At 28.5% G+C, this 18,838-nt stretch overlaps 1 protein-coding gene across 1 annotated transcript; it reads left to right on the top strand.

Moving 5' to 3' along the window:
• Positions 1-515: 515 nt before the first annotated feature.
• Positions 516-17,676, top strand: LOC113381248 (protein borderless-like; the record flags this gene model as incomplete). The annotated part of the gene is made up of 6 exons (XM_026620210.1): positions 516-717; positions 1,346-1,534; positions 2,446-2,629; positions 10,914-11,139; positions 16,664-16,892; positions 17,395-17,676. Coding segments are annotated over exons 1-6 (1,312 nt in total), but the record flags the coding sequence as incomplete, so codon positions are not given.
• Positions 17,677-18,838: the final 1,162 nt, after the last annotated feature.

Raw genomic sequence — 18,838 nt, 5'->3', positions numbered from 1 at the left:
TAATAATGGAATTAAATGAAAAAAAGATCTTTGATGAAACTAAATCTAATAGAAAATGGAGGTGTAGTAAGGCTAATTGGGAGCAATATAGAAAGAAATTGAAGAGAAAATTGAAACAATTAAGATTTCAAAAAAAGAAATAAATTATGACACTTTTGTGGATATTGTTAATGAAGCAGCAATGAAAAGTATCCCAAAAACTGAAGGAATAGGAAAAAAAAAGGATAATAAAACAAATTTGGTGGGATGAAGAATGTAACACCTAATTAAAAAAAGGAGAGAAGCAGAAAAAATAATAGGAAAATATGAACTTAGAAAAATATTACAATGTAATCTTGTTAAAAATGAGGTAAGAGCAAAGTTAAAGCAAAAGAAAAAGAAAGCTGGGATAACTACATTAAAACTCTGAACCCAAACACACCAACAAGCAAATATATAGTATGATTAAAAGATTGAAAAATATTGGAGAAGATACTGAAAAAGAAAATAAAAGATGCGACAACAATTGGATAGATATGTTATTGAATAAAATAGCCCCAATGGGAGTAAAGGATAGTTGTATGAGATTGCAATACTTGAAAGATAAAAACTATATCAAAGAAGTCATGAAACCGTTTAATATATGGGAGATGGACGTCGCAATGAATAGGAGAAAAGACACTGCACCAGGAATAGATAATATTCATTACGTTATGTTATCTGAATTACCAAATATAGGTAAGGAAGTGCTATTAAGATTAATCAATAAGTACTGGTTGGATACACAAATAGTTAGAGACTGGAATAAATATATATAATTCTCTTTAAAAAGACAAATGGAAATGCAGATAATACAGATAATTACAGACCTATATCACTAGCATCGTGTGTTGCTAAAACCAAAGATTTAATGATAAAAAGAAGATTGGAGTGGTTTGTAGAGAAAAATAAATATTATCTAAAAGTCAATACGGATTCAGAAGAGGGCTGAGTACGAAGGATAATTTATGTAAATTAATGGTTGATATTAATTTGGCATTTTCAAGAAATAATTATGTGGTGGCACTCTTTTGCGATATTAAAGGGGCATATGATAATGTCGTTCCAAGTATAATGTTCCAAGAATTAATTAAAATAGGATTACCATTCCGATTGGTGTCAGCCTTAACATTTAATATATATGAAAGGAATATAATAGTGAAGAAAGATAACAAAATAATTGGTGAAAGAGTAGTGAATAAAGGACTACCACAAGGAGGTATACTTAGCCCATTATTGTATGCTATATATGTAAGAGATATAGATAATATTTGGGTAAGAGGTACTAATATTATACAATATGCCGATGACATACTCATTTATGTAGAACAAAGGGATTTAAATCTAGCGTTTAATATTATGAAGGAAAATATTAAAAAACTTCATGGATGGTTGAGGGATAAAGGCTTGGAACTTTCGGATGAGAAAAGCTCGATAGGGGTATTCACAAGACATAGGTTGAATGATTTACCAACTCATATTAGTACGGAAGAGCATTCAATAGCGGTTAAAAATAGTAATAAATTTTTAGGAGTCAAGTTGGATCAAAAATTGAAATTTAAAGAATGTATACAAGATATAAAAAGAAAATAGAAAAAAGGATAAACCTATTAAGAGTGGTGAACAAAACATGGTGGGGTGCTCATCCACAAACAAGTTTAGAGCTATATAAAACTTTGATTAGACCAATTTTAGATTATGGTAGCATTGCTTATCACAGTAGTCCACATGTAAAGGTGTTGGATAAAGTACAATATAGATGTATCAGAATATGTATGGCGCAATGAAATCCACGCCAATAAATGCAATGTTAGTTGAAAGTGGAGAATTACCTCTAAAACTAAGATGGAAATATTTAATCCATAAATATATTTATAAGAAGATATTAAGAGAGAGCCAAATATTATTAGTGGATTAGAAGAATTGGAAAAATTAATGGAGAATAATAAATTTTGGGATAATAAGCAAAATATTATGGTAGACAGTTTGAATTTCATGAAGAAAACTAATGTCTATAAGATATATGAAAACAACGTTAATCTTAAAAAATTATGGTTTGATGAAGGTAAACAATTTTTTGTCAATATTAATAATGAAGAGACAAATATTATAAACAGTAGAGGATATGAGGAAATCTACACAGATGGCTCTAAAGTAAATAATGAAGTAGGGTGTGCCATGATCCATGAGAATAAAGAATTTCAAAAATTGATAAAACTACCAGATTTTGTTTCAGTATATACTGCGGAATTAGTAGCTATAGGAGAAGCGGTAAAATATATTAAAAACTTGAACATAAGAAGAGCAATTGTATATACCGATTGTAAAAGTTGTGTAGAAAAATTAATAAGCATAAACAAAAAAAATCTTTTTGAGGAAGCAATTTATACAGAAATTCGAAGCGAGTTAGAAAATATAAATTGATAGGAAATGAGATAAAAATTACGTGGATCAGAGGACATAATGGAATAGAGGGAAATGAAAAGGTGGATAAATTAGCAAAAATAGCAACGAAACAAGGAGAAAAAATGGACATTATGCTGAAAAGTGATGTCGAAAACATAAGTAAAAGAAATGTGGAAGAGGAATGGCAAAAAATTGGGATGACACGGTAAAGGGAAAAACATATAAGACTATAGAGAATAAAATTAGAAAAAAACAATTGGTTTAAAAGTCTTAAAAATGAAGATAGAAAATTTGTAACTACGTTAAGTAGAATCAGATTAAACCATGGCAATTTTCCAAGTCACTTATATAAAATTGGTATTAGGTCTTCAGCTATCTGTGAATGTGGAGAAGAAGACGGAAATATAGAACATATTATTATGAAATGTAGCAGGTATATAAAACAACGAGAAGAAATGCTGGACAAATATTATGACGACAAAAGTAATAAAAACCAATTACATGGATTTGCATAATAAGAAATGAAAGAAATTATAAAATATTATATGAATTTATTGTAAAATCTAAATTAGTTATATAATTTAATTTAGTAATAAGATGTTATGTATTTATCCTTATGTATATTCATTATGTTTGTATATGACCAAATGTTATATAACGAAGTCAAATAAAAAAAAAAAAAAAAAAAAAAAAAAAAAAAAAAAAAAGTGTAAAGATTAAAGAAGCGATTAAGAAGAACTGAAATTATTTATTGTGACATTCGTGAAGAAGAGTTACACTTTCGTTAATTTAAAATTAATCGATGGTTTTAACTTTTCTTATTGATTTAAAGGATTCATAAATTATTCTCAAATAATTTAGCGATTTTATATAAGCCACGATATCTGTTTTTCATTTTTCATAATAAAGACTAGTAGGCGTTTCTATAATATCCTGATCAATTATTTTAAATATTCACTTGTAAAATAGGTATTCATATTAAACTTTTAAAAGGCTTGTAGTACTAAAATTGATTTTAAAAATACTTAGATAACATATGAGTCCATAGTAATAGTAAACTAACTAACTTGATCCTAACAGTTTGAAAGATTTTACAAAAAAATTGCCGAGAAATTTATATCATGTTACATGATTTGAACTTTGAATAAAACGAGAAAGTCTATAACCAAAAACAAAGCAAATTTTAAAAATACAAAGATTTTTTATTAATTTTCATAGATGGCAATCAAGACACAGTTCGATTTCATACGCTTATTTGTAAAATGAACAAAAAAATTGAAAAAATATAGATATCAATCCAGAAATCAAGTCTATGATGTTACCATAGCAAGATCAAATTATTATTTGTCAAAATATCCACGCCTTCAGTATTAATCTTTTAATTCGTTACATCCCAGTTTACGTCATTTTTTACATTGAAAATGTATCGCGAAATCTGTTAATTAAGTTACTAAACGATACGTCAGAAATCATATTTTGTGTAAAATGCTAATGAGTACCGTAAAATACAAATGTTAACATTGACGTCTATGGGTGTCAGTTCGATTTTAGATTTTCCGTGATTAAGTCGATTACTAGGACATGGTGACACGATTGCTATAATGTTTCAGTGCCTAATGTATTTGTATACATTCAATTTTAATCAGTACTTTGATGGTTTGGAGCCAAATATTATCAGATGATCATAAGATACAGGTGATAAGTAATGCATTTTGCTTAGACGTTTAGGTCAATCTGTCATGCCAATATTTATTCCTAATTTTGCTCCTAGCTGTGAATATTTTATTAATGCTTACAATTTACTAGAGGCTAATGTTTATTATGAAGTGATTGGAAAATTTCGGAAAATTTAATAATTTTTAAATTGGATATCTTAAAATTTAATTTAACATAATCTTTTTACAAAATATTAAACAACTCTAGTGCCTGTGTTCATTTATGTTTATGTATATCTTTGTATGTGGTTATCTATTTATTTTATTCTCGTGCAAAGGTAATTCAACAAGAATTATATAACATTGTTACATTGCGCTGACATCGAGTCAAGTTTAAAAATGTGCTTGCGATTGCAAATAGTCCATTTCGGGCAATATGAGATGGCAATGAGAAATTTTTCACAATATACTTTCTTGATATAGTTGGGGTTTAACTCAGTTCACGGACCTGCCCTAGGGCAATACTTCGCCGAGAGTATATTTCTAACGTATATAATTTTTACATAAAAAATCATTTTTATTGATATTTAACTACTGTGTGTAATGATTTTCAGGGCCAGTCGCTATGTCAAACTTTGTTAAATTTCTTTTTGTGTTTGTTTTAATTTAGTTTCAATTAGTGTATAAATTAACAAAGATGTAAATAATCTGAATTTCAACAAGTTTAAATTATTTACAAGGTTAAGGATATAACGGTAAAATAATATTTAATATGTACTAGATTCAATGATAGAAAAATAGGTTATCAATCATATATTACCTAATTCTTTTTTCAAATTGAAATTAATTTTAAATTCAACTAGGACATAAATATTTATAGTTTGTATGAGAGAAATAGTTTTAATTGATAATTAATCATATAAAATTAGGTTTGATAGTATCCAATTATCCCAATTTAGATAATATTTTTAATCCATGGTGTAAGAATAAACATCGCAACTCATTCGAAAAAATCTTAAAATTATTGTGAATGAAGACAATATTTTCTAAGCAAACTTTGATTTCACTGAAGCCTTCGGATATTATACATGATAATTCATTACTTACTATAAAATAAATTTTTTGAAATGATTATTAAATTACTTATTTGGCCAATTTTGATAAATTATTATTTACACAATTATCCCCTCCTTATTTTATTATTTTTGAAAAAAAAATTTGCTAATGCAATGCAATACTAATGCAATGCAATACAATTTTACATTTAAAATAAAAGACATTTATTATAGATTAAATAAATATTTACAAAATTACTTCGTGAGCCCCATGTCCCTTTTACTCATAAATCTCTTCCTTTAGCACTTGAATAAGTTAGTTTTTTGCTACACTAAATATTCCGAAGAATATATATATATATATAGAAAAATATTACAGTTCCACTTGTAATTGCTGTTTTTCTATTTATTTTTCTTAACTTATATTTTTTTTAATATACGTGCTACTAAAACTATTTTTGCAGAATTTATATTTGTATACAAAAGTTTTTAATTTTGATGGTTTATAGTAGAAATTAACATATTTCCCGGATAATGAAAGTTTCGGCAAGGTACACAAATTGATATTCAATTTATTTTGAAATTGGCTGTGACATTCGAAATTTGATTGATTACTACTTACAAGGGTAGTCAGATTATCATATTTTAATCGTTATATAGTATGAATGCTATAGCATCCACGTCAAGTATTACGCATTGTGCTTGCCCGAGCTAATTAGTGCCTACGGAAAAAGATAAGATAATATGAAAATAACTAAAGAATCAATTAGTCATTACCTTGGGAGGTGTAATAATTACAAAAACGTGAGATCATATCAATTAAATTGAAATTCATTCACTTTTAAATTTGGATGCTATAGCATTCATGTCACTCTGCATCACAATAAAAATGCAAACATTTTGATAAATATTTGACAACGTTCTATAATTGGATTATGCATAGATATATACAACTATTATTAGTTAGAAAGAAATAAGGGGTTATAAAATAATATTAGGTTATAAAATTCTGTTAGAGGAGTTCAATAATTTTTAATATATTATAATATTGGAAGTGATCTTAACTAAAAAAAATAATCCATTCAACAATTTATCTGTAAAATCTACCGATACTAAAGTCAAACCGTCAAGATTTTAGTATCGGTGGGTTTTACAGATAAATTGTGGAATGAATAATTTTTTTTATCCTATTTCGTACTATCAAATATAAAATTCCGCGCCAAGGTATTTGCCGACATGGTTAATTCATCAGGACACCGATACACTCACAATCAGTGAAGAAATTAAAAATAGTGCCCTTATCTTCAAGAGTAAAATTGACCATCATCCAAACGAACTGATAGCAAGTCTTGACAACACCACATACGAGTACTCGTATAATATAAGACTAAAAAGAATGCAATTATTAGACCTAACACTTTAACCAATAATAAGTTGTTCTACCATATTATATATGATAGGTGTGTGTATGTATGTGTAAATGTAGTCTGTGTAATGTACTTTGTTTATAATTGTATGTATATATATATGAGTTTATTTTTCTCGTTATAATACCAAAATTTAATTAATGTATAATTTAGTACATCAATAAAAGGTGAACCACTGGGTTTTCTTTTTAAAATATTATTTGTTAAACTAATTACTCAATGTCTTTCTATTTCGACACGTTGTAATTTATAAAAAAGTTTATATATATATATATATATATATATATATATATATATATATATATATATATATATAACAACATATGACTATCGTCTCAAGATCGTTGTTTCCCATTTTACATAATTCTAGAAAAGTGCGCGTTTGAAAAAATCATCTTTCTTGGCATCAAAGTATCTACAAATAAAGTACAAATCTTCCAAATTTTGGCATTTCTTTCCATATAGAATGCATGCAAATCTAGCCTCCCACTCCTCTGTTTTGGTTTGACCGGCAGTCGCACTCCATAATCCTACGCCGTCATTATTCCAAAGTTAACTTTATTACGTTGCTGATAGGGTCCAGTGGAATCTTTTGCATAGTGGCCGACATAATGTGCCTTTTTGAATAACTAGCAAAATATTTCATAAGTTCATTATCCGACTCGTAAGGACATTGTCTCACACTTGCCGGAATCAGTGATATGCAAAGTACTTAAAAGTCAGTACCAGCCAGTGATGAGTTTTGTTTGTTATTGTTGTGTAAATGTGATTAGTTAAAAATAATAAGACTGCAGTTTTCCAGTTATATAGAATTAATTTAATATTAATACTATATAAATTATATGATGGTTTTATGAAACTATAAAAGGTATGTGTTAAATGTTTACTATACTGCGTATACTGCCAGCATGAGTTGCTTTAAGCAATTGCATAACATTTTTCTATATGTTTATCATGACGAATCAAATACACCTTACCTTATTGTTTAGTCTTAAATATCAAACTAGTGGTGTGTATGGCATCGTGCCTTAAGGGTAATTGCTAGAACTTCCCGTATCGTAACGAAATGTTCGAGGAATGTTAAATGTTTTCAAATAGTTTATTATAAATAAATACTCTAACATTGTCTAATATTTATAAGAATTATATAAGCCGAATTGCTTAAGTCAGAATAACAATTAAAATCTGAATTATTTTACACTTAGTTCTCTCAAAAACTGCCATTTTTTGCACATTTAACTCTGTATCCCCGAAACCGCTGGACTTGCCTTTGCCAAAAACTAATCTCCACTTCTCCCCCTCATCACCAATTGAATGTTTTTTGGATCATTCAAATTCGATGCTCCGATCTCTCAAAAACAAATTTCTATTTTCTGCATACTTTGCGCCGTATTTCCAAAACGGCTGGACCTGCCTTTGCCAAAAACTAATCAGCACATCTCCCTATCAATAGGAATCGAATGTTTTTTGAACCAACCAACCACGAAAACGTGGACGAAAAATTGTATCCATACATATACACATCCATTTTTTCTGAGGTATGCCAAAATGTTCAGAAACCTTCAAAACGTCGAGAAATGCAAAAAAATTTCAATTTCGATTTTTGGACAATTACAATAACTTACCCTACGGGAAGTTAATAATGTTACATACAAAATATAATAATATAGTTATGGTTGTGTGGGCAACCTTTTTCTGCCTAATTTGGATACTATTCCTAGCTAAAATCTAGAAAGTATATTGGTTAAAATTTAAACCATCAAACCCTTTGTTATTTATAAATTTTAAGCATTCAAAATGCATAAATTGCTAGTTTATTGTCAATACCTGTATAAAACTAATTGATTTTTACTACATTTTTAAGATATATTATTTGATAGTATTAAATTGACTTTCATTTTTATTTCAATATATTAATGCAAATATGTCTTTGGATCAAATGATGTACATTTAGGCAAATTGGTATTAAATTACACTATTTCCTCGCTTTTCAAGAACCTGCCTCATGATAGAAATTGCCCATACTTATAATTGAAACATTATTGTTATTATCATCCATATTTGTGAATCTGCTGATCCTTTATATTCTGCTATACATTTTTTTAATAGCTGCATCTATACCATTATGAAACATCAGCAAATTTTTGGTGGTATTTAAAAATGTCTACATTGATTGCCTATCTAGTGATGGTACTTCTGCTACATCTAATAGAAATTATGGATTTATTTTGTTGAATTATTGACAAACAACAAATGATAAAGAATTAAGCTTAGATGAGTGTTTTTTAAAATGTTTTTTCATTATGTATAACTTTCCGTATATATATATAATTCATATTATTGGATAATGTTTCCAAAGTAATTCCGTGAGCTTAGGTAAACTTTGTGAAGAAGTGCAATATAGAAAATTATATTCTGTTCAATGTATTATATTTAAGCTTTATATACTATCTTCTTCCCATAAACTTGATTGTATACTATCACATCCTGAAGTTAAATCACTGGATTGGCTTTCGATTTAAACATTCTAAGTTCACCAAAAATGTACTACCAAAAATTAACTGATATTCTGCATGTTATAGATGCAGATATTAATAATAATAATAATATTAATAAAAAATTTTTTTTTTATATTATCTTTCAAAAAAAAACAATCTGAGCAAATTTTCCCCACAGTATATTCTTCTAATGCATATACATTTCAAAGGCAACAATGTATTATTTTCCATGACGTTTTTCTAAATAAAATACTATTTATTCCAGATGCAAAATTCTTGTTTAAGTGGATTTAAATATAAATAACGCTAATTTAAAACATTGAATTGAATATAATATTCTATTAAGAATATTTTATCATAGATTAAAATCATACGATGGAAGTCAATTGTGTGCAATCTTCTGCCACAGATGAGATATCTCAAGGTTTTGCGTTTGCATTTATTGAAGGCATTAATCAACTATTAACCAAGACTCATTCAATGCAAAAATTCTTTATCAAAGATTACCGCTGAAGCTATAATGAAATAATTAATATTGTCATAACAACTTGACATGTCGAAGTTTGAAACAAATTGAAATTCAATTAATCAATTGTAAATTAATGGGGAGGATGACATGGTCAAGTGCAGTAATAGTTGAAAATTCGAGTATTATTTTAGTATCAGGAAAATATTTGTAGTGGATGGTTCTTGGTAATTTTTATTCAATGTTATTGTTTTAAAAAATTATTGTGAAGATTTTTCGGTAAGATTCGAACTTAATTTTAAAGCAATAATTGATTAATAATGCAATTTAGAATTCAAATGAGTTATTCAAAATTAGTATTTTGATTATGCTTGCTAAGGAATGATTCTGTGTATTATTTAGATTTTTAAAATATTGCAATTTTAATATCTCTAACTCACACTTATTAGTATTATTTGTATTTATAAACAATATTGTTGATTGTAATTATTATTTAATTAACGTTAGAACAGATGAATTGCACAATTCAAATATCTAGTGGAAAATATATTACTAGCAAAAAACATAAAACAGACTACTTATTTATTGTACTTTTAATTTCAATGTTTACCAAATCAAATAAGTTATGACAACTCTAATTAAATTATTGAATCATGACACTAATTAAAAAAAAAACTACACTAATTTATTTATTTGTCTTTTTTTGTTTATTTTACCAACTAGCTCATAGAGGAAAATACTACGGGCCCAGTACTAGTACATCGAAAAGAGATAATATTTTTTAAATATATTTTTTTAGAATTGACCACAAAAAAAATAGTGCTTTACAATTTGGTTCAATATTGTACAATATTTATACTATTTGTCCAATATAACTAACATATATGCAAAATTTAAACAAAAGTGATCATCCGCAATAGTTTTCAACGTTATAAGAACCTAAGTCATTCGGTATACTTCTGAAACATTTATAAATTAATAATGATTGATTAATACTGAGAAGTTTAACCCCTTAACTTAAAATGACGAGCAGAGCCCGCGTGCGATTGCTAGGCCAAAAGTGAATATAACGGCCATAGCCCGCGTACGATATTCGGGCCAGAAGCAAATATTACGCATTTCGGGCATGGCCTGATATGGTGAATGCAAGTATTATAAAATATTTATTCATACGAAACTATAAAACACAAAATTATTTTTATTTTTGTGATAAACCGTACACTATGTAGGAAAATAGTCACAACGCTGCACCAGCTTGAACAACATTGGGCCGACATTTTCGAATCTAAATTGTGAGTTAAGGGGTTAAGCAACTTGTTTTTAAGTTTAATGCTACTGGCACCCAGTTAAGTTTTTTTCTGACCTGTGTATTTTTATATCAATTCTAGTTACGAAGTGAAGAAATCAATCATGTACTCCAAGAAGTGTTTCTTCGGTGCACTCATATGCTTTCTTGTACTTCGTTCCGAGATAATCAATGCATCCTCATCTGAAGAGGACGAGGAGACGAGCACGAATCTCTATGCGACCGTCGGATCTCACATCGCCTTCAACTGCGAAATCGAATTTCCAAATGATTTAGAGATTCCGTACGAACTGAGGTGGAGTAAAGATGTAAGTAGAAATATTTAATTTTATAAATAATATGAACATTCTGATATCGTGCAAAAGGGATATCCATTTTCACTTTGATCAAAAATTTGTTTCAATTTATAAATAGCTCATTTTGGGCACTGCGATGTGAATTGGCAAAGAGAAATCTCTCACACTATTCTTCCCTGAATCGAGCTGGAATTTAACTCAGCTCACAGTTCTGCCCTAGGGCAGTACTACTCATTATCATCATCTAATTAGTAATAAATATGCAACAAAGAGATAGGAAAACTGGATTATAAAAGAAATTAAATTAGGAAAACAGATTCATTTATGCAATAAAATATTGATTCTTAGTTTATTATACTTCTAACTTTTCGAAGAAAGAAATTATATCTTCGCCTCATCTATCCGTTTTGCATATTTTTTAGTGGTTTCAAGTCATTCTGAATTGTTTGACACCAATATTAGATAATAGTATGCGTGTATGTGAGCTGAATATTAAATATCATCGGCATTTTTTTGAAAAAAGTATGCATCGATTTTAAAAATTTAAGCTATTTTATTAAACTCAATAAGGGCTAAGTAATCTCTAGTTAGTCCCACGACCGGCCGATAAATTTCTTCTTAATGAGCAAATTAGTGCTAATGTGAACTATTTTCGTTTTCGGCAAAAATGCTGAACAAACTTTGTACGATATTTTAATAGAAATTATGTTCGCCAATTATATCTTAAAATTTTATGACTAGTGTTTTAAATGTGAATATTCAGTAAAGTTTGATAAAATATTGAAATGATAATATAAAACGCAATATTATTTTATTAATATGAAAATAGAATTAAGCATGATGAGAAATGCATATTTGCATAGTTGGTGAGATGGTTTCTAATGAAATTTGTGGTTTACAGAAGAGATTCAAACTTCTATAAGCCCGCGTAACTTCCAAGTCAAATTTCAATTTTCTCCATATTTCACCAAAAAAATTTTTTTTGTGGAATGACACTTAAATCTTAATTCTATAATAGTGCAAATTTCATAGGCCACTGTTACTTAAAAGGTACATGTATTTATTAGAACCAAAAAATTAGTTTGAACAAAATTTTTTGTGTATTTGCATTTTGGCAACAAACGATTAAATATAAAAGGAATCAACAAATGAAAATATACACAGCAACAGAATTTGATCACTCATACCATTTTTTATTCATTTATTATTATACAACAATCAGAATAGTAATGTAAATTCTATGAGCTTTTATGCCAAAATATATAAACTAAAACAAAAAATAAAATAAATAAGAATAAATAAAGATAAAAACATAAAAATAGTACTTAATAATATTAATAATTGATAATAATAATAAATAATAAAATAATATAATAATAATACAAAAAATGATTACATTAAATTAACTATCATATTTTGATGATTTTCTAAAAAATATAAAAATTGTTTCATTAAACAATTAGCTAGATTAGGATTAATCTAGGATAATCTTAATTGGATAATCCATTAGTTATTTTCGCTTGAATCTCCTGGAATGCGGTATCTCAAGCAGTTGACACATACTACAATTAAAAATAAAATTAATTTTGCAATGTTTTCCTAATATTGTTACGAATTATAAGTGCATGATTCGTTAAAACGATTACGTAAAATGTATGTCATTTAGTTTGGCCCCGAACTCAATGGACTGCATAGCCGTGTACCTCAATTAAAATTTAAATTAAAGTCTTGCACGCTTAATTCGACACATACAGTTGTTTTCAAAACTCCTGACTCATTCATAAATTCATCAGTTTAAATAATTTTTAAAACTATCTATGTGCATAGGTCATTACATAATTAATTGAAATGGGCTATTTAATTGTGGCTACAATGACTTTTATCATGATTTTTTAACATTCTTCTATTGAATTAAACTAAAACTAAAGCTACTATTCAATTACCCTTATATTAAACAAACAAAAAAATGTAAAAATCTCTTTTAATTTTCAAAGAGAAAAAATCTCTTCAACTTTTCAAATCGTTTCAGGCGTTCTTGAGAAATCATGGTAGATCTTAAAGTACTCAGTATACGAAAACATGCATTCATTTTTGTATAGTGTGCCAAAATAGGGGTTGAACTCATAACTTTTTGCGGATTCGAAAACTTATCCAGCTCGTATCTAATTTTACTCTGACAGATTCCAATGTTGATTACAATCAATTATTTTAACATCGTCATAAACACGAAATTTCATATTCACGGTACAGTAGCCAAACAATTCGGCTTGAATGTAATGCAGTCTCGGGTTATAAATAACTTTGTCAACTGTAGTTCTACTTCTGACAGTTCCTGTACCATTGCTCTATTATGAATTTGTTTGAATTGGCTTGGTCACTCGCGTGTTCCTGCGATATTTGCATATAAATGGTGTGAGGTCGTTGGATCATTTGATGAATTTTCGGTCCGAAACATTCATTCAGGATATATTCTACAAACTGAATTGCAGCTTCTCTATTAACTTTCTCTTTGTGGATTCGTTAAACATACATTTGAATCAACGATTTAATTTAATCTTCTTTTATTTTCTTTTTTATTTAAAATGCTCAACTATTAGTAAAGCTTCTTAAAGTTACCTAGATTACAAATAACTTTGGTCTTAACTTTACATATTGTCATTCATAATTACTAAATGTTTTTTTTGTATTTTAAAAACAGATTGTAATTGACTATTGAGAAACTAATATTTTTGTAATAATTTCAACTTAAGTACTATTTTGTGATCAAATATAATTAAATCTAAATACTAAATCCTGTAGGTACATTTTAGAGTAATTTAGGCTCTTGGTTATAGGCAAATTATTGAAAGGAATAGCCCAATTCAAACTGCAAGCTTTCCAAATTGTTAATAATATCAAAACAAATCTTTGAAATAAGGTTACTACTTATAAAACCCAAAAGGAGAAAGCAAGCTTCTATGTATATTAAAATCAGTGGTAGATCAGTGATAAGAGCTTTAGCATTGCAATCTAGGATATCAGAATAATGGTTCAAATTATTATGGTTATTAAATAATAATGGTTTTTTTTTTTGTTAAAATGACGCTTCTGCTGGTGGTAGCAGATTCACTTAAATATTTTATTTCAATTTTGTACCTTATAAAAAAAATTCTTTTATTATACATGCTTCAATTATGACAGCATCTTTTATTAAATTTTATGAACTCGAAATTACCATTCACTTAGCATAATTTTAACTGAAACATTGTACTGTTTAATAATTATATTTAAAATTATTTGTTTAAACAATTATGTTAATAACTTTGTACGACATGTTAATAACTACAGCAAATAAATCTTTATGAAGATGATCTATTTTTATAACATTGTATATTTTTATTTTTGGAAATTCAAATGTCTAAATTATTTTTAGCCTGTAGATATTACAATGTTACAAAATTACTGTAATATTATTACTATAATTAAAAAGTATTGTGTATATTCAGACTATGTTTGCTTTAAATGAAATGACTTGTTTGGATGTTTTTACGTTAATCATCTTAGAAGGCAATCGTTGAATGGAGATCAATTAAGTACACAAATGATGTATTTATCAAATGCGTGTCATATGAAAAATACTAATTCAATTTTTCAGAAAGTTTTCGAAATGTGAAAGTCCCAATCAAATCTATCTAATCGTGCTTTTCTGTTCCAAAATAGAACTAAAATTTTCATATAAAATTTTGCTAAATTTTAGCAAAAAAATATTTTTCAGAGCTATGTTCAAATATAACATTGATTATCAGCAACTTAACATAATCTAAGAAACTGTGTATAAGATTTTTATTGGCTCTTTTTATCTACTGTTATTACTTTTCCAATGACTTTTGAATTGATTTTTAATAGTGTCTTACTTTTAATAAAGATATCTCAAATAATTCAGTAATATTGAATAATTGAATGATATAAAGTGATTGATATTTAATCTACAACTTAATAAAAGCCGCCTTCATGTTACCGCTCCAAGAGTCTCAAGTTATTACGAGTAGTTCGTCAGTCGTCACCCATCACTCACTTTTGCAATGTCTATCGGGCAACTACTTAATGGTACTTTGTATTTAAACCAGAAAGCACAATTGGATTTAATCAAAAATGACCTAGAATAGTTAGACGTATAGGATATGGGCGCTCTCTATCTGACTAACTATCAGAATTAATTAAATTAACACAATAAGACCAAGCGAGGAGTGCCGTATCATTTGATTATTTTTATGCCAAAATGGATTATATAGATAGATCATTTGAATTTCGTAGAATGCCTTATGATCAAATTCCCTTGATATATTTAATTTAAAGCATAATTGATTGTACATCATTCATTTATCTTAATTCCCGCGATATATGATAGGCGATCTGTATTTCCAAGTTATGTAATGATGGTTTAATGTTTCCTGCGGAACAAAATGTGCGAATGTTTGGTTACGGTGCGTGAGTACCCATTGGAACAGATTATATAGAAATAATATTTTAATTCAGTTTAACATCGTAATGATGTTATATCTTTATGAAAATATGCGAACATTAAACACAGGTTTAACAAAAAAAAATTACCATTGCGAAATACATATAGAATATAACATCATTAGAATCAAAAATGGTTTCACTGTTTTTATATACTATGGTTTAATAAATTGAATCACGTGTAATACAATATAGTTAATTAAGCTAAATTATACTAAATTTTTATATTTACAAACATTTCAGTTTTCTGACATATATATCAAAAACTTCTACTCCTGGTCATTCCTATTTCTGATCATTCCTACCTCTGGTCATTTTTAGCTTTAGACATTCATGCTTCTGGTCATTTCTGTTTCTGGTCATACATATTTCTAGTCATCCGTGTTTTTTATCATTTCTGTTTCTAGTCATCCATGTTTCTGGTCATCTCTGTTTCTGGTCATCTCTGTTTCTGGTTATCCATGTTTCTGATCATCGTTGTTTCTGATCATCGTTGTTTCTGATCATCGTTGTTTCTTATCATCGTTGTTTCTGGTCATCCACGTTTTTGGTCACCTATGTTTCTGGTCACCCATGTTTCTGGTCACCCATGTTTCTGGTCACCCATGTTTCTGGTCATCCATGTTTCTGGTCATCCATGTTTCTGGTCATCCATGTTTCTGGTCATCCATGTTTCTGGTCATCCATGTTTCTGGTCATCTGTTTTCTGTTTCGACACTTGTTTCTGGTAACACTGGTTTCTGGTAACACTGGTTTCTAGTCTGGTCATTTCTATTTCTTTTCATTTCTATTTCTTGTCATTACTATTTCTGGTCATTTTAATTTCTTGGCGTCGCCATTTTTTCACTGGAGCATTCTATTGATGATTTTGCTCGAAATTACACGTTATAATTATTATATTTAAACACAATATATATTATTATATTTAAACACATAAAAACGTAAACATATTTACATATTCTCTTGTTACAAAATTTAGCGATTTCATCAGCCATAAAATTGTCGTAAATAAAGTATTATTATTCTTGATTTTCAGGGCGAAGAAATATTCTCCTGGTACGATGGTGACTTGGTAGCAGCACCTGTATATAGAGGCCGCATTACTCTTCTCGATGACCATCAGGTCCATGGTTTTGGTCGCGGGTCCATCAATCTCACGGCAATTCGAGAATCTGATTCTGGATGGTATGAGTGCCGAATCATTTTTCCGAACCGAAGCCCAAGCTCAAGAAATAATGGAACGTGGTTCCACTTGGAAGTTGATGGTAAAGATTCTGTAAATGATAATTGATTTCATGTATCAGGACCAAACCACTAATTATTAATATTAGGAGATTATCTATAGTTACCATGTAAAATTTAATATTAATATTCAAAGTTCAATATTTAGTTATTTTATAATAATAATATTTAATTATTTATAAAGTGTTGAAAGACAAAAAGTACAGCAACTGAATGATACAATTCACTTAAGGGGGGAAGTCCATATAAAATTTTCAAAAATTGATTTTTTCTATAATATGCAATTATAGTATATTGAGCGTAAATTGACGAGCGGAAAAACTCATGTATTACTATGGTTAGTTTTATTGAAAATTATTTGATCGTTATGTGATATATACAAGGACAATTTTCCTGGAAAAAGGTGGAATCATTGCTCTTTGAAAGGGTATGAGCGCAAGCGTTGTATATTTAACTCAATTATATGAAAAATTCATAAATTATAGAATTTATTACTTATTTTAATTTATCTATTTTTTTTTCTAGGTGGTGCATTACTGGCCATACCTCCAGTAAATCAGACAACACTAGAAGGCGAGCGAGCACATTTCGCCTGCACAAGCAAAGATCCCGACAGCGTTGTCGAATGGTACAAAGATGGTGTTCCTCTCAGTGAACTCGTAGACTTGAGGCATCGTGTTCGATACGGGCCCCAGGGTGGACTTACAGTTGGACCAGTTATGATGGGCGATTTGGGAGAATATGTATGTGCTGTTACAAATGCCCATGGAGACAGACAGACTGCAAGAGCATATTTAAATGTTCAATGTAAGATATGATTAAGATCAACCTCATATTATACATATTATATATAGAACTAGTTGGTATTGGTATTTTGCCGTGAGGCAAGTTACATGAACTTCCCGAAATGTGTAAATAATCGAATAAATCAATAAAAAATAAATTAATTTATGAGCCATTATAAGTATTCCGAGTGGATTTATTACACATCATTGCAAACGAACGAACACGTTAACTCGGACTATTTTCTGAAAGTAAATTTTCAAAAATCAATATTTTTTTTAATTGAACTAGATATTGTCCGTAGGACTTAATGGTTTACTATATTCAAGACCAAGTACTCTATCGTTATACCAACTAAATCATCTAATTTTATTTTCAACAAACGTCAAAAAAACTACTTTTTTTCTCAAACTTTGATGAATTTTTAAAATTAAACTACTTGTCGTAAGGCCGTAATATTTCAGTAAGTTGTATAAGACCATGATATATAATATATCGCCAAAAAGAGTTCCATGAAAATCGGCTTAAATTTATTGTTCAACAGTTAAACGGGTTGGTAGATTTTCATCTAAAACTAATCAGTATTATTCCCAACTAATATCTTTCGAACAGTTTTTTATTTTTAAAAATCGGTTCGGTAGTATGAGCTTAAATGTGAACGAAAAGTTTAACACTTTTCCAAATTACAATGAAACGGCTCGGCCGATCGTCGCCCAAAACTGAGAAACAATAATCCTCTTCGAGATACATCAGATGCTTTTTCAATTTCTGAAATCGGTTCAGGCGTTTTTGAGCAAACGTCGATAAAAGTTATATTATATAATATGTAATATAATTTCTTTGAAAAATATATCTAACACGTTAATCGCTACGATATTATAAAAACAATCACATTGGCCTTTGTAGTTTCATTATATAATTAAGTTAAAAAATATATCAAGAAAACTTAACCGCATCAACTAGCATTGTTGGCAAAATTTTCTGCTAAATCACTATCTTTTATGTCATACATATATGTGTGATATGGTGGTCCTGCATAAATGACTGACATGACGATTAACGTGTTAGTGTAGTCAGAAGAAAGCATGCTAGTTTAATACTTCTGATGAAAACTATCATCGCTTGAAATTTTTCAAAAATACTTCATATTTAAATATATTGATCATAAGCAATGATATCATGCGTC

This window comes from Ctenocephalides felis, unplaced genomic scaffold (assembly GCF_003426905.1).
Source record: "Ctenocephalides felis isolate EL2017-DRISC unplaced genomic scaffold, ASM342690v1 CF-g0.4_SCAFFOLD_02739, whole genome shotgun sequence".
NCBI lineage: Eukaryota > Metazoa > Arthropoda > Insecta > Siphonaptera > Pulicidae > Ctenocephalides > Ctenocephalides felis.
This window is presented reverse-complemented; position numbering and strand designations above follow the sequence as displayed.